The following is a 21,935-nucleotide window of genomic DNA, read 5'->3' on the forward strand; positions in this document are numbered from 1 at the left end:
CAACTCATCCCGTCTTAACATATGAAATGTAATTTTTTTATTGACATTACGGAAACACAAAAGCTTATAATAGGTTACATCTGGACAAATGTAAATAAAAAGGAAAGCTGTCGTGTTTCTTAAGGTAAATTATGTTAGGCTCAGACTTCGGTGTCCTTGATTTGGCCATTTATATTCGTTTTCATCGCATGGAGCTGAATCTCTCAGGCTGAAACTGCAAATACAACACAAACTAGCACTCCAAAATCGTAATCGGGGCGAGAATGAATTTCATCCACTATCATTTTAGCCTGTCTTCAGCGAGTCAGGGGTGCATATAAACACACAGCGCCAGATGTTATGCTGGTGCGTTTTGGAGGTGTCCTGACTCTAAGAAGGATCATTCATTGTACAGCCATGTGCTAAGCAGTGTTCAATTTGGTCCAGACTCAAAGATAAATAGAGTTCCTCAAAACCCACAAAAAAAATCCAGCCTGAAATTAAATAGAAGTGACAGAGCTCCATAATAAGTAAAAATAGCCATTTGTATAGTCTCAAAAGACAACTCATTTAACACAAACATTTAATACGGCCTCAAACCTGCAAGAATGGTAAGCTATGAATCTTTTATTCAATTCATGATTAAGAATTAAGAGCAGGTTTGGGCTGGTTAAAATACAGTAGATTCTACTTTCACAGGGAAAATGAGAATGCTTTTCAATATGTTAAACATTAAAATGTGTGCACGTTATGCTTGCTTGTTATTTTACCTACCACCATTCTGTTCTTGAGTTTAGCGATCTGCTGTTCACCACAGTGGCTTTCGATTCCCAAAGAGTCTCTTACCCAATCTCCATCTGGTCCCTTAGGGCCCAGTCAAACTGGGGCCACAGTCTAGTCTTGTTTTCTTTTTTTTTCTCATTTGGAAGTCAACACCGGTGCTTACCTGTAGCCAAGGCAAGTCAGTCTCTGGTACGCACTCAAACAACATAGGACGAGGACGCCAAGGTGTAGCGCACACAGTGGAAACCTTCCTATTCCAGCAGTTGTTGCACAAAGTCTCTTTCTGTTTGTGGCGAGGAGCTCAGTTGAGCAGGATTTGCAGGTCCTCCCCGTACTTGCGCAGATATTTGTCATGGTTGTGGTTGACGGACCAGAGAGGGGGCAAATGGTGGGGCTGCATGCTGGTCAGAAAGTGTTGTCGCCAGCAGCGCTCCAAGTCTATGAGACCCCGCAGGCCGCGCTCAGCATAAACCTGAACTACCTTCAGTCCGTGCGGCACGTAGCTCTCATTAAAGATCCTGCAAAGGAAGACGACTGACTTTCAACCTAACACAACTCAGAACCGCATCTTCACATCCTGCAAGTAAGTTAACGTACGTGAGGCTGGAGCACAAACCCAGTCATAAGTATTACGGGTATATTTGTAGCACTAGCCAATACATAGTAGGGGTGCAACGGCACACAGTATCCTAACGACACGCGATAAAAGGTATCTTTTCCATATTAATCCGAGTTTCTATTTCCGTGACACCACAGTTGGAACAACGGCATACAAAGTATGATTGACGATAATCTCAGGTCTCATTATTTATTTAAAGTTTAACGTGTCCAATGAGTTTAAATGTCATATTATGTGACCTTCTAGCCATACTGAAAGCAACAACAGACAGTTTACCTCAGATCTTGAAAATAAATTAAAGCGAAGATGACAGGTGGAAAGTTTCGCGTCGTGTGTAGTTAGCGCACACTGTCGCATGTACTTTCACCGAACCGCTTTCTTACCATCTCATGCAATTACTCAGTCAGTGTTTCAACTGCGGAAAGACATCAACAAAATACTGGAAATAAAAGGTTACGTATCAATTTGCTTACCTTAGCAAGTCATCAGTGACCAGTTGACTAGAGAAACCGGTCTTAATTATCTAATATATGTTTAAATGAACGTGTTATGAAACATGCTATGACAGCTAGTGTGTAATTGAACAAATAAACTAGAAATATTATTTATAGGTCAAAAATTGCATTATGTGCAATTTACATCTTTACAAATATTTGCAATATGCTACATATATATAGCAAATATTTTGATTGTTGATCAACTATTCAAAATCAAGAAATTAAAGTTTTAATGTAGAATGATTCATAGCGTGTAGCTATTATAAAGTGTTACCAATAATTCAAAGAGTGTATTTCAAGTAAGAGCAACTTGTATAGCAAATTATACATTTAAAAAATGTATACCATTTAAAAAAATTTTAATAAAAAAAAAAGTTTGTCACCCTGCTGTGCCGAACCGTGACTTGTACCGAACAATTATATTTGTGTACCGTTACATCCCTAATACATACATACTATGGATCAAAATGATAGATCTCTTTTATGCCAAAATGCATTAGGATATCAAGTAAAGACCTTGTTCTATCAAGAAATTTTGTACATTTTCTCCCGTAAATATATCAAAACGCCATATTTGGTGCAATGCTAAGGCTATTCGGACAACTTTGAAGGCAATTTTCTAAATGTATATACATTTTTTTGCACCCACAAATTTCAGATTTTCACACATCAATGTAAAGCGTCATTTCTCAATTATGGTTTTGTGGTCCAGAGTCACATATAACACAGTTAAAGCTTGGCTCACATCTCTGTCAGCCCCTTCCAGTATCTACGGGTGGTTCTGGTCAAAATAAGTTACCTGGTTTCCAGCGTGGCAGCTCTCTGAAGCATCTCCTGCGTGACCTCCTGCTGTCCGTTGCAGAAGAAGCTCTGGATGACCGACAGGAGCTCCTCCTTCCTGGACTGGGGCATGCCGTCGCTGGCGCTGAGGAGAGCCCTGGCGGCCGATCGCACTCGGCGGCGGTCTGCGTCCTCCAGCAGCCGGATGCCCTCCTCACAGCCCTGCGGGGCAGAGTGCTCCTCGGCCAGCCGCTGCTTCAGGACCCCGTCGTGCACGTTCGAGGCCGCGTGACAGGAAGTGCACAGCAGCAGGATGTCGTGCGAGTTGTGGTCCTTCATCTCAGCTGGGAAGTGGCGTCTGTACTCGTGTGGGACGATGTTCTTCCTAGGTTAACGCGGACAGACGGTAGGTGAGATCACGCTTCGCAAGCAACTCAATAAATGGCAGGAAGCGCGAGACGCACCTGATGTAAGAGTCGGCTTTCCCACACACCACACACACGTTCTCTTTGGCTGTGAGGTAGTAGTCTTTCTGGGAGTCCGGGCGGCCTGACGGCTCAAACAGCAGCCGGACCACGAAGGGATCCTCGCTGACCAATTCTGAGATTATGTAGAGATTGTATTTTACTTGCAATTATTATATTTGATATTATTCAATGGTTCATTCAAAGCCCCGATTGGTCAATAAACAATAACGTATGTCTTTTCCATCTTCGTTTCCAGTTTGTGTTGAAATATTAATTTTTGAGCCTGACCAGATACGATCAAATCTAAGAGCACAAAGTGGAAATTACTGAAGTTTTCGAAATAATAAAAGTTTCTGCAAAATAGATAGCTTGACTAAATAATTGTCTTACAAGACTTGCTAGAGAAAACTTACATTTTGTCTTATGATTGTATTGGTAAGTTAGCAAAGGGTAACGGCTGCTTCAACCATATGGTATACTCAACACTTAACTAGTATGCTTGACTTAACTAGTCCCTGACACCAAGACATTTGCCCCAACAATGGCACTTAAACACCTCAATGAAAATTAAAACAATTATGTACTAACTTTATAAAAATAGAAAGTAGGAGTGTAAAGTGCATCATGTATTGTATGTTTTATGATCATTTTCCAAATCAAACCGATCATCCTTATCTGGGGACTCTTATTTAGCCATCTGGAATGCACTTGTCAAAGGGAGCGACATCATTTCCTCCTTATCTTCAGCTGGGATGTTCCCGTGACAACGAACAATATTTTAATCATAAATGTTTTTGGGGTTTTTTTTTGGTTAGCATAACTGTTGCAAATGAACATACATTTTCTATTTTAAAATACACAAGGATGGATGATCTGACAGGATTATTACTATGACGCGAGTCACATCTCACAACCTCATCGTGTCTATCTAGTCATGATGAACATTTCAGTTTCAGCAGGCAACAGCTACGTCAGTTTGTTTTACACACACACAGACATTATTTCAAAAACGACAGTCATGTGACGCAATAAAACTTTAGACGCGCTCAACAAGACAACCCTTTATTGACCTTTTCTGATAAGAAGTGTGCAAACTCAAACATTTCTGTTCAGTCGCTTGTTTTATAGTCGTCGTTTTTTTTTTTGGTCTGGTAGTAACATCAGGTATGCTAGAATATTTCTAATTTGAGGCTGTATTACATCAATTCTGGCACCCAACATCAAAAGATAATGATATTTTAAGCTCCTTACGTAGCCACCTCAGTAACAAGTAAATAAGAATGATTAAAAGTGCAAATTCATTCTCTGCCAGCAGTGGGAGAGGGATTTAAGCATGAGTCGCACACTTGCTGCATTCGTTGTCATGGGAACATCCAGGTAATGAGGAAATGACATCATTTCCTTTGATAAGTGCATTTCAAACGACTTGACGCGCATGTACCCGGCATACGTTCCCAAATAAGGACGATCACATAAGGATGATTTGGAAAAAGGCCATGAACCGTACGATACATGATACGTTTATCAGTACACTCCTACTAGAAAGAATATAAAAAAAGTAACATTTATAAATCCTGAACAAGACAGAATAACATAACCCCCTTAAAGAGATTATAATAATAATAATAATAATAATAATGTTTTTATTAGTATAACTAACATAATTGTTTGACTTTTATAGTTTGTTATATTTTATTTTGTATATATTTAGGTTTGCATTTACAATTTTTTTATCTTAATTTTTTTAATTTTTGGTATATTCAGGTTAACTAAAAACTGAGATGTTACCCTGGCAACTAGCTGAAAAAAAAAAAAAGTATTTTATTTAATTTAATGAAAACTAACCTTTTAACTTCAGCGTTAGCTATAAGACCACTGGTAATAATATTATATTATTTTAAATATAAAAGGTGTTACTGCCATCATGAGTAAACTGCACCATGAATTTAAAGTGCCCCTCTTATGGATTTTAGAAAGTTATCGTTAATGCAATGTGTAACACAGCTCTTAAGTGAGTGTGAAAGTGCACCATGTATAAAGTTATCGCCTCTCAAAAGGAGGAGTCGACGACTGAATCTTTTAAACGAGTCATGACTTCAAAACAATTCATTATCCTATTGCCCACCCACTTGTTGATCTTTTCGCATCCATTGTGAAAATTTTAATTCTCAAATTCAGCCACTAGGTGTGGCTTTCGTAGCCTTAAAAGCTCACAAACGCTGCTTTAAATGAAATCAACGAATCGCTGGAAAACGTTGGAAAAATGAATCCTTTACCAAATCATTTAGGAGCAAGTAAGGTAAAAAATAAATGCATATGAGAAAAATGAAAGTGTTTTTTTTACTTTCACGCATGTCAACCAATTGTTTGAGACTCCTAAAACCAAAATATAAAACTTTCATAACCCATAAAAGAGGCACTTTAAAGAAAACAGCTTTGTAACGGTTTCAAAAAACGCATTTCAAATACACATGGAAATCTCCCCGTCTGGTGAGCAGTATGAAGTGGTTGTGTACCTCCTATACCCTTCTCCAGGTACCATTTTGCTTTCTTCTTGTCACACGTGCAGAGCGGCTGGCCGTCGGGAGCATGAAGGAAACAATTGTCATAAAGGGGTGATTTCCTGAATCAACACAAACAGCACAACGGTCACGTAAAGCATTTCAGAAGCGAACACTCAAAGCATGTTCAATTTGAATACCAAGTCATTTAACAAGAATTCCTTGAAAGACTGGTCGGTTCGAGTATTTTATTATCTTTAATCGGATAGATTTTCTTCATTACCTGGCCGAGTATCCGACTCCCAGCGGTTTGCGCTTGTTCCTCCGCGGGTCTGGAACTTGCTGGTCTCCAGACTCGGGACTCTCCACTGTGGACCTTCGGCTCCGCCTCCTCCTCTCCCCCTCTTCCCCCTCTCCGTTATAGCGCCCCCTGAAGGGAACGTCCACCAGCCCCTGGCAGCATGAAGCCAGCCGGACGAACGTGCTTTCACCCTCGGCGGGGAGCTGGGGCTCGGTGTCCATCCCCAGCAGGTGAAAGAACAGGGCAACCGAGATCTGGGCATCATGTGCTGCGTAGGCCATCTGGTGGAGACAGGAAGACAGAGGGTTTAATGCACCGACACCAATACACGGACTACTCCAGCCGAGTATTACACAGTATTTTGTAAAGCAAAAATTTAAGTCAACAGTGAGTATCCCGATGATTTTATCGTGCAAATACTAAAAGCACAGAGATTTATCTGCATGCAACTAGATTTAATAGCACTTTACGCTACTCCTTTATATACTTGTTACAGTAAATACAATAAAGAATTAACCTAAACTAGCTTGCTTATATTACCGGTGCTTTCTTAGGTAGGTACATATAGCTGCACATACTGTAAAATAAAGGGCAACCCTAGATTCATTATGCCTTTTACTTTTTAAACAACATTTGTTTTGAGAGAACAAAATGTAAATAAATTCTCATTTGATTTTAAGTAACGTAAATTAAATTTTAGTTTTTTCACTCAATTTGACCAAAAAAAAAAAGCTAAGTGGTCCAGAAGGTCACACCTTGGATGTTTTTTTTTGGCCAAATTAATGGAAAAGGCCAATACCGTATTGGCCATACATCGCATAAATAACCTAAAATCCTCAACAAATTGCGTAACCGTTTTATCACCCCTCCAGTAAGCTATATTGTTAAATCGACAATAACAAAAAGTTAAACTCTTGGTCGAGCCTTTTTAAATACCATCAAGTGAAAAGACCCAGCGGTGAATCAGAAGCTCCTCCTCACCTGCTCTTGGCTCAACACATCCGCCTCCCAGTCGCTGCAGCGCAGCTCCAGAGACTTGTCCAGCGTGACGTTCAGCAGATCCGCGGCCAGAGACTTCAAACTCAAGCCGTTATTCAGCACCGCTTGCCTTCAACACAATCCAGATCACCTCAGGTCTCTCCACCAGCGCTTTAAAGTCTTACCGAGGTTTGAATTTATGACACTTGGTGTGACCTGGCAGCAACTACACCTGCCCACTTCAGAGCTGATGATAACACTAAAGACTGAATTCAATCGACGCCGAACTACATTAAGTAGAGAAACAACACTATTCTTCTGTAGAGCTGCTTTCCAAGAGAAACTGAATTAGCATCGTAATATTTTCCTTTAATGTGAGCTGCTCAGAAACAATCTATACTGAATGTAAATGTGCCTGGACTTGATTATGAATAGAATGGTTGCACAAAAACAAAAAACTGGATCGCGACATAAAATGCATTCTTATAATAAAATAATATATATTTCACTGCAAATAAACAAGTATATAATAATGGTTTTGGATATCACCATGCTACGCTTCACTTAACTACACAACATTAAAATTGCAGTCCTTGTGATTTCAGAATTGGAAAAAACAAACAAGAAAAAAAAAACTTGAGAAAATCAACAAAAGAGATCATGATTCTGAACAAAACAACATAGCGCGACAATATTAATAACGGCAGCTTATTTAAAAGCGTTGAAAATGTTAATGAATTAAACATTTTGATATAATATGCTTTTACAATAAAATAGTTGATATTTAATACAATCTGTAATATTAAAATCATAAAAAAACGAATGATTTAGTGACAAATTTAAGTCACTTGTTGCTACCTAGTGGTGAAAATGCACTCGACAAAAACGTTATTAGAAGCAAAAGACAACTTGCTACCCTCAATCTTTATATCTGCACTTTCAGCCCAGCATTTCTGTGACTGTAAAACAATACAGTGCAGGTGATTTGAATGTTCTTTAATGACGTTTTCAAAGGTTTAATTGAAGTAAAGGTGTGGGTGTCTGAATCGAGACTGCGGTCCTTTAACGATGAACAGCGCAGCTCTAACAGACAGAAACACTGATCAGTTACCTCTGTCTGAGGGCCAGGTAGCGCAGATCCACGGTGCAACTCAGAGCCAGGCCGTGATCGTGAGTCAGCCGCTTGCCATCCTCGTAACATCCCACCCCGACCTTCAGCACGCGGGGGTCAGAGAGCACCCCGACGAGGCCCCCGGGGAGAGGAAGCTGCGCGTCACGAAACGCCAGCAGCCTGACCAGCACACAGCGGCCGGAGAAGGTGGCCAGCTGGAGCAGGGAAACCGCAGAGGCCTTGCCTTTGACGGACACCTGTGAAAACAGACAACGTCGTCCAGCGCCGCCGCCGCGCATGCAATACCCAAAACAACCACACGCAGAAGCCATGCTTACGCGCATGCTTTTTACCCATTCACAGTCAAGTCCCAGAACCGGATGGACGGAGAGCTCCTTCTGGAAGCCCGGCCAGAGCGCGTCCCACTCCTCCGGGGAGCTGACGATCACGGGCGGCACCTCCAGCAGCGAACACGCTCGCAGAAGCTCCGGGTTCGGGGCTCGGGTCTCGCGGGCTGCAGGACGGGGCGTCTGCTTCGAGCTGGGCTTGCACGGGCTCGGCTGAAGCGGGGCCCTTGAGGGCCTTTCTCTTCTGCGTGCGGATGCTGCGCCACAGGAACAGGCCGCCGAGGGTGGCTCCTAACATAGTGGCCAGAGCCGCGGTGAACGTGCTCTGCTTGGACATCGCTGCAGCCGCTCCAACTCCACGCTGAAACCAAACGATCCAAGCATTCAATTTGTAAGTAGGTTTTAGCATAATGCATAAATGAAGCTGAATCTCCAGCACCATTACTCCAGTCTTCAGTTTTCACGCGATCCTTTAGAGATCGGTCTCGTATAATGATTTATTTCTCTAGAAACATTTCCGATTATCATCAATGTGGAAAATGTTGTGCTGCTTTATATATTTGCAGAATCTGAGATGCTTTTTTTTCAGAATTCTTCGAACAGCATTTGTTGGAAATTTTTTGATCAATTGACAATGACTTGTTAAAGTTTTATTTTTTTTTGTTGTTTCGTAAATAATTTAAACCTCAAACGTTTTTAGCAGTGCATCACAGTTAAAAAAAAACACGAAGCAGATAATCAGAAATGTTTCTTGAGCAGCAAATCCACATTAAAAATGACTTCTGAATGATCGTGTGACACTGACGACTAAAGTAATACGTGCTTGTGATAACTTTACCCTAATTTTTCCCCATTTTACCTTTATAGAAGCAATTGTCTAATGCACCATCTTTTACAATTAAATTTAATGCAATTATTAAGACAACAGAGACATGTTAAAATGACATTGGTATCAACTGGATTTATTCAGTAATTAAACGCTAACGCTTGTTGCTTGAATGCGTGAAACAGTTTTGTTGCTGAATTGTTTGGAAATACCATCACTGGAGGAACTGAGCTAAAACAGACAATTTTGGATCAAAAATTTTACTCGCTTTGTATTAACTTCTTCCCATACTCGTTTTTACACCAAATGATTTACAAAAAAAAAAAAAAAAAAAAAAAAAAAAAAAAATTTAAAAATAAAAAAAAAAAAAAAAAAATTTGCTTATATTCAGAGAAAACATTACTTCTGCTAAATCAAAAAAAAAAAAAAAATATATATATATATATATATATATATATATATATATATATATATATATATATATATATATAAAAAAGCCTTGTTTCTATCATTTAATGCTGAAAATCGCGTGAAAAGTGTCTGAATATGAGCCAATTAATGAATCTAAACAACATATCGGTCAACCATGATTCAAAAGCACACTGAAATTCATTTTACTTTCTCTTTATGTTAAGAGTACTCGGTAACACAAAGTCACAGCAGTTTTATTGTGACATTGTGGAAGAAACCAAGTCTACTATCGAGGTGATGAACTCGTGAAACCAACAGTAAGCTTCACTCCGACAAACATAACACATTTCTCCAAGTATCTCGTGTTGATATGCTCTACTGTGCTCTCGTGAAAACGTTTTTACGACCACTATTTAAAAACAGACAACGTACAACTCAAACGAATCTGATGAAATAAATCCACATCTAATCAAACCGATCAATCACTTTAATCGCAGTGTGTTTGTGTTTGTGTCAGAGACGCAGTACTTCTTTCTGACGGACTGTGAGGACTCGCACATCTAAACGAAAGCCTGTCTAACGTGTCATTCTCGTGTGTTGAGTGTCGCCGTCGGTATACGCACCTGGAAACTCAATAGATGTCAGAAAAACAAGTGGACACTACTGTGGACGCTCTCGCACACGCTTATAATGAACAGCTGCAGCGCGTCTTCTTCTGCGGGTTTATCTCCTCCGCGCGCGCAGGACACGCTCGCGCCACAGCGCCGCCCCCGCCGGAGGCGCGCAACTGCGACAGTCTCACGACAGCTGACGGAAGGTTTTTGGTAAACATTTTTTATTCCCATTTTGCTTTTTGAAATCATTCAGCAAACTGAGCACAGCGATCCCTACAGTCGCGCTTCTAGTGAAACCTACACCCAAAAAGGTCTCAGAAAAGAGCATTTGGTGTGAATTGTATTTCTGTTAAAGAACGAAACAAAGCTTAGTCATGAGGGCTTTCAGGATCATCTGAAAGCTGAATACATAGGCTTTCCATTGTCGTATGGTTTGTTAGGATAGGACAATATTTTGCTGACATACAAGTATTTAAAAATCTGAGGGTGCAAAATAACCAAAATACGCAGACAATTGCCTTTAAATTAGTCCAAATGAAGTCTTTAGCTATGCATATTACTGATCAAAGGTGAAGTTTCGATATATGTATAGTAAGACATTTACAAAACATCTTCATCAAACATGATCTTTACTTAATAACCTAATGATTTTAATGGTAACACTTTACAATAAGGTTCATTAGTTAACATTAGTTATTAGTAAACATGAACGTAGAATAAACAATACTTCTACAGCATTTATTCAAAAGTTGTGTTTCTTAACATTAATGCTCTGTGCACTAACATGACTAACAGTGAACAACTGTATTTTTAGTAACTAACGTTAACAAAGATTAGTAATCTATAAAAATAGATGTAGGAGGGTTCATTGTTCGTTCATGTTAATTAATACGTTAATTTTTACAAATGACACTTTATTTTAAAGCGTTACCATTTTAATATAATTCAGAGCCATACAATGCATTGATAAGTTACTGTTATAAATATATGCTGCTTAAAACTAGTTTTGTGCTCCAGTCACAGTTGTTCTCCAGAAACAAAATTAATCCGTTCAGCCAAATTCAAAACCTAATGAAATTTTAGTTTGGCTGATATACTATAAAACATTTTTTATTAATGATTTAGATTAAAAAAAATACAAATGTCTACTTTTTTACTTACTAAGTAATAAAAAAATAAAAATAATAAAAAAATAATAATAAAAAAAATAAAACCATTTAAGTTAATATTTCAATTATTAAGGCCAAGGATTACCACCTGCTTTGAAACTAGATATTTCAACCTCCTTAAAATCTTTTTTTTCCCCCTCGGGCATGCCTACTTCAGCAGTGCTGAACAATAAAATTACACCTGATTAATGACACATTTAACTGAAAACACACAACAGAAAACAGAATAATTATTTTTCCAACTCATCTGACCAATTATAGATAATTAACTGATTAAGTCTCTTACCAGTCCCTGTTCCAAATGATGCTACCGTCCCTGTGCAAGAATAATTCATAAACTAAAGTTTTTCTGAAGGCGATCTTGTTCTATGACAACTGTGGATAGTTTCAGAAGGCTGCAGCATGGGGAAACAGCTTACATCGACGTTTATTTAGAATCCTCAGTTGAAAAAAAAAACAAAAAATCCCCCAAAAAACACACAGACGTCAGATACAAGCATCCTGAGTATGGAACAGAAGCACACAGACCCGCTTTCCTCTACCACCAACGTTTTATTCAATCTTTTAGATTAAATTTTCCGTAAAGAATTGGAATAATACAATGCAATACTTACAAAATGGAATCAAAACCTAAAAACAGGACCGTTCATCTTTACGTCTGATAAAACAAAAGGTTTTATGGGATTGCATGAAAAGCAGCAGAAAAAAAAATTCACTGCAATCATTGTAGAATTGGAAACACAGGTAATTTCAAGAGTGAGAGTCATAGCTCACACGCCACAGACCGATGTCACATCAACCGTAGGTGGCCAAATGATTGATTAGTACAGTGCTTGTGCTAAAATGAGTATCTTCTTATCGAAATAAAATAAAAGTGGCTTGACAGGTAACACTGTCAATAGTGTTAAAATTAATTAAAAAATGTGCTAAAAAATTATAATGATATGTAGGCAATAGAAATCAAAGTACTCATACTATAGTACAAAAAATAAGGTTAAAATGACAGAATGAAAGACAGATAGCATTGCCTGGGACCGGTGTGATTTAAAGATCCTCGAACCCAGTCTGGGTCCATAATGGATTATCTATTTACATAAGATGAACTATGCTTGGTGGCCAGAAGACTTAAACCGAATAGAGACGAGAAATGAAAACCGTCCCTTCACGCCTATATATGCTCTGTTACCGTATGCACACAAAATAAGCCTGCACCTTTGGAAAGATTATTTACAGCTCTTCAGTTAAATTTCAAAACTATTTAAAATATACCTAATGCATAAAAATAAAGATTTTGGCATTCTCTCGCTTCTTCCTCTTCTGATTGCGAAGTTCTACAAGAACCTTGTGAACCCGGAAGGTCCGTGAAGTGCCTCGTCCTTTAGGTAGGGAGCAGTCATCCAGCCTGCTAGGGGGCGCTGTGAGAAGGATTAGTCAGGGGAGAGGGAGCACTGAACAATACGGGGTCAACGTTAGAGCATCTAAAGATTTCTTTTACCATCATCTTGTCACCTCAATTCATCTTGGACCTAAATGCGCCATGAATGCCATAAAAGTTGTACTCGCGTCGTTTCTGGGGGGCACCTTCATTGACCCCCTTGTCTCCATTTGTTCATGTCACAAGCAAAAACCAGACACGGATGAACAGACAAAGAAATCGAAAGACGGAGATATGGAGCTGAAGTGGTTTGCAGGGTCGTACCCTCTATAGATGTCTCTCCATGAATATCCATCGTATTGTTCCTTAGCATCGCTTTGCGTGCACTCTGTGTCCTTAGAGTTGGATCTCAAAAGTCTTGTGGAGCTCAGTGGAGAAGGGGTTTGTGGGTGATGGAGCAGTGCGTTGCTGCGAGCGGCTCTCCAGTGCGGCCCACTGGGCCTCAAAGGCATCGGCCTGATGCTGAGTTGCTCCAGGTTGCCCGGGTGACGACACTGCCGCCCAGCTTTTAGCCCCATTAAATGTGGCGTTGACTTTCGGTGGCTGCAGTGCTGTGGCATTTGTCACTGGAGGTAGGAGTGGTTTGCCGAAGGGGCTGCACACCGCCTGGGTCTCAAACTGGCCTGTCGGTGGTGTGGAGAAGGGTGAAGACTGCATCTGCCCCTGGGGCACCTGAACAGGTACCGGGATAGGCTGAGATTGCGTGGCAGAACCGAAAACGTTGGCCACCATCTGTGCAGGTGTAATGCCTACCACCGGAAAGGCTGGTTGCACAAACGGGATCCCATTAGAAACTGGAAAGGACACCGGTGCCTGAGCGTGGTAAGCCGGCTGGCGTGGAGGTACGGTAGGGACCGCAGATGGAGGGATGCCTGGCATGAAGGGTGCAGAAGGGCCAGGTGGCATAGGGACGGGAACGGGGGCAGGGGCGGAGAAGGGCTGCTGAGCGGGAGGCGTGTTGGTTCTCGTGACGGCAGCGGGTTGGTGGGCTCGCACAGACTTGGACACCTCCTCCAGCCAGCGGTCAGCCTCCGATGGCGTACGTTTGTGAGAGAAGGCAGGTGTAGAAAGATTTGCACTGACGGTGGGTAGGGCTCCCGCTGTAGGTGCAGCATTTGGCCACTCACTCCCTACAGGACACAAGAAGCAGAGTTTTTGGTAAGCATACCATTTATTCTGGTAAACGGTTTAGAACAGGGATTCTCAACTCTGGACCTTGAGATCCATTTCCCTGCAGAGTTCAACTGCAACCTGAATTAAATACACCTACTTGCAAGCTTGTAGTAATCCAGAAGACTTTGATTAGCTTGTTCAGGTGTGTTTGATTAGGGTTGGAGCTAAACTTTGCTGAATGTCAAGGTTCAAGGTTAAGGCCCCTTGGTTTAGAGCAGGGATGTCTGAACTGGGTCTCGGAGGGCCAGTGTCCGACAGAGTTTAGCTTCAACCATAATTAATCACAACTGAACCAGCTTATCAAGCTCTTACTAGGCATTTTAAAAACTTTCAGGCAGGTGTGTTGAGGCATGTTGAGGCTAAACTCTGCAGGTCGTGATCTTGGACATGACCCTCGAAAAGAACGTGTTTGGACAACCTTGGTTAAGAACCTTGTCACTAGGGCTGGGACTCAATTCTAAAAGGAATCAAACTTTCATTTTGAAGGCATTTGGAGTAGAGTGCTGAATTCGAATTTTGAAATTGATTCCGCTCCAAGGAGCCTTATTAAATGCAACAACAGCTAATTTGCTATCGCAAAAAGTTAAAGGTGCAACAGATTGTAGATGATCAGTGATCCATACGGACCAATCCCTACGGGTTGCCATGTACCTGTTTCACAGATTACCAGTTGAGTTGAGTTAGAGTTAGACAATGTAGACTATGACCATGACTGTCTGTTTAGTTGCACACTACAGTCAAGATCTAAAAGAAAACAATTCTGATGCATGCTTATGCTACTATAGAAACTGAAAAGCAGTTTCATGCAACAGCTGCTCACAGCTCTATAGCCTTGCATTGCGAGCAAAATGAGTTTCTCAGCAACTATTCTGCAGGGTCAGCGCTTCCTGTGGCAGGACGCCCAGCTCTTACCTATGTGTGCTGCAATGGGGGCTGTGTTTGGGGTCTTGGCCCAGGGGTTAGTCTCTCGGACAGGCAGCGGGGGCGGCAGCACGGGCGAGTTAGCTGCATCAGTTACAGTGACACTAGGCGGCGGGAAGGCAGGAACTGCACCGTTAACTACAGCAGCAGACAGGACGTGAAGATTAGAGACAGAGCCGGGCACAAGCAGACAGAGTGCTAACACATAGGAACACACACACGCGCACACACACACACACACACACACACACACACACACACACACTAGGGGTTGCGAAGACAATTAGATTAGTTCAGCCAATATTTAGGGTTTTGGGTCTGTAGTGACTAGTCTTGAATCACATGATTTTAGCTGTGCATCAATATATATACACACAACATAAGCTTTGTATTAGTAATGTAGAGGGCTGACAAATTTACTAGCTAGTTCTTAATGAGTTTATGTACTATACATATATGAAGTAATGATGCTAAAAGTTCAGATCTGATCACGGCAATCAATTACATTTGAATATATATTCAAATAGACAGTCATTTTAAATAGTGGTAGTTTTACTGTTTCACTGTTTTTTTGATAAAATAAACACATGAGCGTGAGTCTTGATGAGCATTACAGAATCCTTTAAAAAAAAAACACTAAAACTTTTAAAAAGCATGTTGACATTAATTCTGATACAGATGCTGCATAGTGTGTTTCTTTTACATTAGGTAAACACTGACCAGCTGACTAGTAAAAAAAAAGAGAGAGTGTGAGGGTGTAGCTGACCTGGAGCAGAGGGTGACTGGGGTGAGGAGGAGGGTTTGGGCATCGGCGCTGAGGAGAACGGGTCCTCTGGAGGTCCACTGAAGGTGGATGTGATCTGAGTGCACAGAGAGCTGATGCTGTCGCTCTCACCCTCCACCTCCGGCACTGACAAACACAAACACACGAGACAATATTCACTACTAACATCTGCCGCAAGAAACCCTGGTGATCAAAAGGGGGAGGATATCTAAGGGCTGATTCTTCTCCGTTTTGATCCATCCTCTGATATCGACTCTTACGTACCAAGAATCAATCTTTTAGTCAATCTATATGCAACAGATAGCCTTAAATCAAGCAGCTTTATAGTATTAAACAAGAAAAAACACTGTCTAGCTATCTAGTGATAAAATCTATATATCTATATATATATATATATATATATATCTATATATCTATATATATCTACACACACACACACACACACACACACAAACATACATATTTAAGTAAATATATATATACATTTCATAAATTAATTGTACAATAATTGTATTTAGATAATATGAATTGAAAATCTGAAGTGGTTAATGTTATATATTTGTTAGAATATGCATAACTGAATTAACCGATTAACCAATTAAATAATCAATGATTAGTTGATAAATCTTTCTAATAAATCACTAGATTAATCAATTATCAAATTAATTTTTGTTGCAGCCCTAATATACATAAATAAATGAATCAAATCAATACTTGAAATGTGTCAATATCCAGCCTTATAATGGATATATATGACAAAAATACCAGTAAATTCAATTTGCAACTCTGGAAAATCAGTGGAGTTTGTCCAAAAGAGGACGCTCACCAGTGTTTTTGATGGGGAAGTCAGACTTGCGCTGCATGGTGGAGGGCAGCTCGTTCATGCGCAGCGACATCTGCCGTTTGAAGGGAGAGGTCTTCTGGCTGAGCGCAGGGAAGCCCCTGAACGAGCCCTGGCGCGCGAGAGCCTCCACCGGCGCGTGCCGTCGAGGGATGGCGTGAGGATTGGCTTCCTGAGGGGCCAGCGAGGCCATGGGCAGAGGAGGGGAGGACGACGAGCCGTTGGGTCCGGCGAGGGTGACCACAGGGTTAGACACGCTCACAGAAGAGCTGCCCAGCACACCCTCGGAGTCTGCTGACAGACACAGTTACTTGTGACCGACTCAAGTTTGTTTTTCTGTTTTAACATTTTTGAAAGTAGTCTCTTAAGCTCACCGAGCCTGGATTTATTTTGATCAACAATACAGCAATAGTGTACAATATTATTGCAATTTAATGCACCGTAATTATGCATTTTAAAATGCGACGCATCAGAGTTCGAGTCACATGATCTTCAGAAATTATTCGAATCTGCTCGAGAAACATTTTTGATTATTATCAATGTTAAAAACAGTTATGGTGCTTAATATTGTGTGGAAAACGATTTTGCTTAAAAGAACTCACTTGAAATATGATCTTCTGTAACATTATAAAATGTATTATAACACTTTTGATAGATTTAATGCATTCTTAAATCAATAAAAAAAAATATTTCTAAAAAAAATTAAAATAAATCTAACCCGCCCCCAATTTATTTTAAAAACAATGTATGCTTGATCATAAAAACAGACGTTATTACTGACCCACGAACACCATTTTACAGATTTCTTGAAAGTCACAGCAAAAATGGTTTACTGTAATTTTTTTTTAACTAAAGCAGAGGATTTAAAAAAATTTGACACTAAATGACTTGCAAATGCGGTTATTTCGTGTATATGGAAAATTCGAGGACTGAAATCCTACAGAATTCCAATTTAGTTCAAATATACATTATAACACTTAAAAAAATAATAATAAATGATCACAGGGAGTTTTCCAGAGAGCACCGCTCTATATACAAGTGACACAGATGATAGAGAAGACAGTAGCAAGATAAATCTGGAACGATTCGAGGGCACTGTATTAAATCTCTCTCTCACACACACACACACACACACACACACACACACCTTTCTTGGCATCCTGCAGTTGTCTCATGACCTCCTCTCGCTCGGCCTGCTCCGTGGCTGTGGTGACGCGGAAGGATCCCTCCCGTGTGAAAGTGGTGCGGTTGGCGTCGAAGGTGGCCGTGACCCCGCACTCCTTCTCCCTCTTCTGTTTGCGCTCCAGACACGCTGCGAACGCACAGCCCACCGCATGGCTCAGACGCTCGCCCTGAGACCAACGCCACACGGTCAGAGGAGGCCCGTTTCATTTTATTCAATCACATAGTATACATCTTCACAGCATTAAGTACACCATATAAGATAAGGCAATGCATTTCAACTTATTCTGGCATAAACCCAAGCCACAAATCTCTCCACTGCAGGACCGCAGTCTGTCCATGAGAGTGTGTGACAGATATGATCATCTCACCGAGTCTTTGATGGCCATGAAGCAGTGGCAGATCCAGCGGCGCGTGGTCCCGTCTCTGCAGATGTAGGAGAAGGCATGCTCGAAGTTACGATCCGGTGCACAGAAGGAAACCTTCTCTATCGTCTGGTCCAGAATGAGATCCTAGAAACAAAACATCTGTGATTTACATCTTCACCAAACAGTGTTGCAGTGTGCATCAGCAGTCCTGCTGTGTGTGTGTGTGTGTGTGTGTGTGTGTATATATATCACTTTCACATTCTGATGAAACGACCTGCCCAATTGAGTCCTTCAAGAATCAGCAGAAACACACCTCTTCCATCTTTATATGACCCTAGAACTCTTGCAATCTTCTAATTATATTCTTTTAAAAATATCTTGTTATATATATATATATATACACATACATACATACACACACTAAAATATATACCTGTCCAGACTCCAGAGAATATGAAAATAGTATTAATTAATAGTAATAATAATAATAATAATAATAATTTTACAAGAACATCAATGAATAAATATTTGGGGATGTAAATAACATTCAAATATTTTTGGTGGAAAACTACACAAAGAAGACAACAGATTTGAGAATATCTGCATCAATAAAGGCTTGTACACATATGAAAAAAAAAAAAAAATCAGCATTCATGTGCAGCAAGTGGACCATCTGCCAGACATCCAGCAGGCCTTCATGCACCAGTGAGCAACAACTGACTCTCACCAGCAGGTGGCAGAAAGTACAGAACGAGACAATCGTGTGTGAATATACCAGTACTCATTCATCCCCTGCACCGCATTTAAAGAGATGCTCTTTTCTATGCCTTTGCAAGATTTCAGTGAAACACAAACAATAAAAAAAAAAAAAAAAAAAGCATCATGATCTTGGTAACTATGATTCACACACGATATTTAAAGTGTTCTTATGAATCAGACATTTAATATTTTTTTCACTGTTACACATAATGAATGATTTGTACACTAATCAGACAACGATCATTCCACTGAAGAAGGTCCTGGACGCAAGTACTTTTTCATCTGAATTCCCTTTGAGTGCACTTTTTCTTTTAAACGGTCGACAGCTAACCCTTTATTATGATCCACTGTGCCGCGTGCATCAATACTGTGGTTCTCTGGTGAACCAGTCCTTCAGTACCTTTGTCTTGTCATCTACGACCCTCAGACCATCCGCAGACACCCAGAGCACGGCTCGCACGGCCTTCTTACCGGCCTGTGAGGACACACACAACACACACTGTGAGAGGCGGACGGAAAGAGACGCGCACAAAGAGAGCTTTCCCCGTGTGGAGGCCCTTCACCCTCTTCGACTTTCACACAAATGCACTTTCATCTATCAACAACACCTGAAAATAGAGAACGGTTAAAAACATTGAGGTTTGAGAAGGTTACAGCAGTGTTAGGAGAAGGCAGCATGTCGTAGAACGCCAAAAAGAAAGAACGAAAGAAAGATACAGTAGAATTGAACCACTCAAACACACACACACACACACACACACACACACACACACACACACACACATACTGATTCAGGGAGCTTTGAGTGTTCACACTTTCCTAAGTGCAGAAATTAGCCGTTTCTCTCTCACACACACACACATACACACACACACTCACACTTTCGTTACATGAAAGAAGACAAGATGAGTTCTCAACTCAATTTGTCCTTTTGCACGCACTCTTTCATTGCTCCAGACGTGTTTTGGGAGCAAACTAATCTATCAGCAGGGGAAGAAGTGTACACACTCACACGTTTGAGCCACAAACTTACTCTGTGCAAGTACATAAACGCGCACCTGAATGTTTGCGCAATGCGTCGCAATCGTGCGATCTCGTTGGGCGCATTTAACATTCAATGCTTTATCGCGGATCTCTGGACTGAGCGGAGATGCTGTTTTTAAATGGCAGAGAAGTGTGGGAAACTGGTTAAATAAACAACGACTGCAAGCCGCAGTACAGAATATCAGCGCCCTCTAGAGGTCAAAGTAAACCAGCTGCGGACTGCTGTGACGTGCCTACAGGGAAAGGCCTAGATCGGTATACAGCACAGTTATCATTACACATAGCCAGGGTACAATAAATAAAACATTTAGCCCTACTGAATTAATAATAGAGCGCTGCAGCAATGACCCATTTTTGTAGGCCAAAACCTGGAAACAATTCTGGGTCATATCGTCCTGAAGCCAATGAAAAACACAATAAACTGAGACAGACTAAATCCAGAAGAACTGTGGAGAACAACGCCTCCAAGAAGCTTCAAGAACCCTACCTGCAAAGCTACAGTACTGTTGAAAGTTTTTTGCGCTTGTGCAAAATTTATAACGATGCTGTCAAAGCGTCACTAGTCGCTATTATTAACTAAATTAAATCAACATTCGTGTTTAAAGCAGCTTTTACTCTAGGTCCACCTGAGCAGAGTTTCTCAGGAGCTTTGCAGGTAGCTTTGTTGCAGCACCCTGGAGAGTTCTTCTGCATTTAATCCATCTCAGTTTGTCACTCCAGACAGACTAGATGATGATCAGATCTCTGTGTGGAGCAAACAACGAATGCATTTTTACATTTAACGGCACAATTGATAAAAATTAATGTAAAACGATATTTCACGCTGGAGCAAAAGACTTTTAGCTGCTGAAAATACTAATGCTCTAATAATTTAATATATAAAGATTTTAGTGGCAGGTATCTGCAAAATCAGTCACCCTCATCTCGAGTGGGTGTTTGTGCCGTTATTCATTCGCGTCTAAACTGAAAGAGAAAATCGACTGCAGATGAAGTTGCCTGCTACAGCGCCCTTGCTGCTACATTAAATGCATCGTGATTTGGCATTACGATTAAAAACAGGGGACTGAAGCAACGGGTTCATGTACTTGCACACAGTATTTTCTGGACGGTACATAAACGCACACAGCAGAACTTACTTTTGCAAAGAAGCCCTTGAAGAACTTTCTGTCCTGGAATGGAGGTTGGTAAGGGGATGTTGGTGGGAGGAAAAGGCAGGAGAGGGTTACAAATGAACTCAGACACAATGTCCTGTGAGTGCGTGTCAGGACGGACTCTGGCTTGAAGGGTTTCGATGGTGAAAAATGACAAAGTGGTGAAGTGTGGAGAGGAGGAGGGGGTTTGGGGTAATCACACCTCTAGCTCACCAATCAGCCGTCAGACTCACCACGAGTGCAGTTATGAGTGATGTGTGACAAAGTTATTGGTGCTGGTACAGTTCTAGGATTATTACTCCACTATGTGAGTTTGATTATGTCACTACTCTTGAAGGAATAGCTCACCCGTGATGAACCCGCTCGCTTGCTTCAAAACCATACGCCGCTCTAACGGATGTTAGGCAAAATGTGTACGCTGCACTTTTCCTTTCAAATAAAGCAGATGGATGCTGCTGAGCTACAAAAATGAGAAATCAGAGCACGCAACTCATTCAGCTAGCAATAAACTAATAATCTGACCTCTATTAGCGTCACGAATAGTACGGAGTATGGTTTTAGAGCTGCTGATTGTAGAAAAACAAAATAATTTGGGAAATAATGTATTACATTTTTGGAATTGTATGTTTTTAGGTTTAAAAGGAGCTTCTTAAAGTTTTACAAGTTTTTATAAAGCAGAGGGTGTGTTAAATGTTAGTGCTCCTTAAACGATTAATCTCATCTAAAATAAGTCTTTGTTTATATATATATATATATATATATATATATATATACATACAGTCACGCCGATCATTTTCATGAGCTCAACAGCTTCTGTCTCTGTTCGCTTTCTTTGTATGGAAAAGAGCAGCCGGAACGCTCTACTACTTTTCTTCTTTTGGGTTTCACATAAGA

General features: G+C 40.6%; 2 protein-coding genes across 7 annotated transcripts in view; both read right to left on the reverse strand.

The window, feature by feature from the left end:
• Positions 1 to 14: 14 nt before the first annotated feature.
• exd2 (exonuclease 3'-5' domain containing 2) lies at positions 15 to 10,352 on the reverse strand. Its single transcript, XM_043263543.1, is given in 10 exon segments — positions 15 to 1,280; positions 2,678 to 3,043; positions 3,123 to 3,258; positions 5,642 to 5,748; positions 5,910 to 6,208; positions 6,909 to 7,035; positions 8,017 to 8,273; positions 8,355 to 8,498; positions 8,500 to 8,724; positions 10,224 to 10,352. Coding segments are annotated over 9 exon segments (1,854 nt in total). The 5' UTR covers positions 8,701 to 8,724; positions 10,224 to 10,352; the 3' UTR covers positions 15 to 1,063.
• Positions 10,353 to 11,915: 1,563 nt separating this feature from the next.
• Positions 11,916 to 21,935, reverse strand: part of numb (NUMB endocytic adaptor protein) — a 40,802-nt gene continuing 30,782 nt past the window's right edge. For 2 of the 6 annotated variants that reach the window (XM_043262374.1, XM_043262375.1), the window contains exons 4-11: positions 21,027 to 21,059; positions 19,247 to 19,321; positions 18,091 to 18,231; positions 17,685 to 17,889; positions 16,523 to 16,828; positions 15,679 to 15,822; positions 14,904 to 15,050; positions 11,916 to 13,948 (exon numbers count right to left, since the gene is read on the reverse strand). In XM_043262374.1, the coding sequence (XP_043118309.1) occupies positions 13,155 to 13,948; positions 14,904 to 15,050; positions 15,679 to 15,822; positions 16,523 to 16,828; positions 17,685 to 17,889; positions 18,091 to 18,231; positions 19,247 to 19,321; positions 21,027 to 21,059 (1,845 nt within the window). In that variant the 3' untranslated portion in view covers positions 11,916 to 13,154. The remainder of the gene's footprint in view (positions 13,949 to 14,903; positions 15,051 to 15,678; positions 15,823 to 16,522; positions 16,829 to 17,684; positions 17,890 to 18,090; positions 18,232 to 19,246; positions 19,322 to 21,026; positions 21,060 to 21,935) is intronic. The other 4 variants (XM_043262378.1, XM_043262376.1, XM_043262377.1 and 1 more) reach the window with 4 other exon arrangements.

This window comes from Puntigrus tetrazona, chromosome 17 (assembly GCF_018831695.1).
Source record: "Puntigrus tetrazona isolate hp1 chromosome 17, ASM1883169v1, whole genome shotgun sequence".
In the NCBI taxonomy this organism is placed as follows: Eukaryota; Metazoa; Chordata; class Actinopteri; order Cypriniformes; family Cyprinidae; genus Puntigrus; species Puntigrus tetrazona.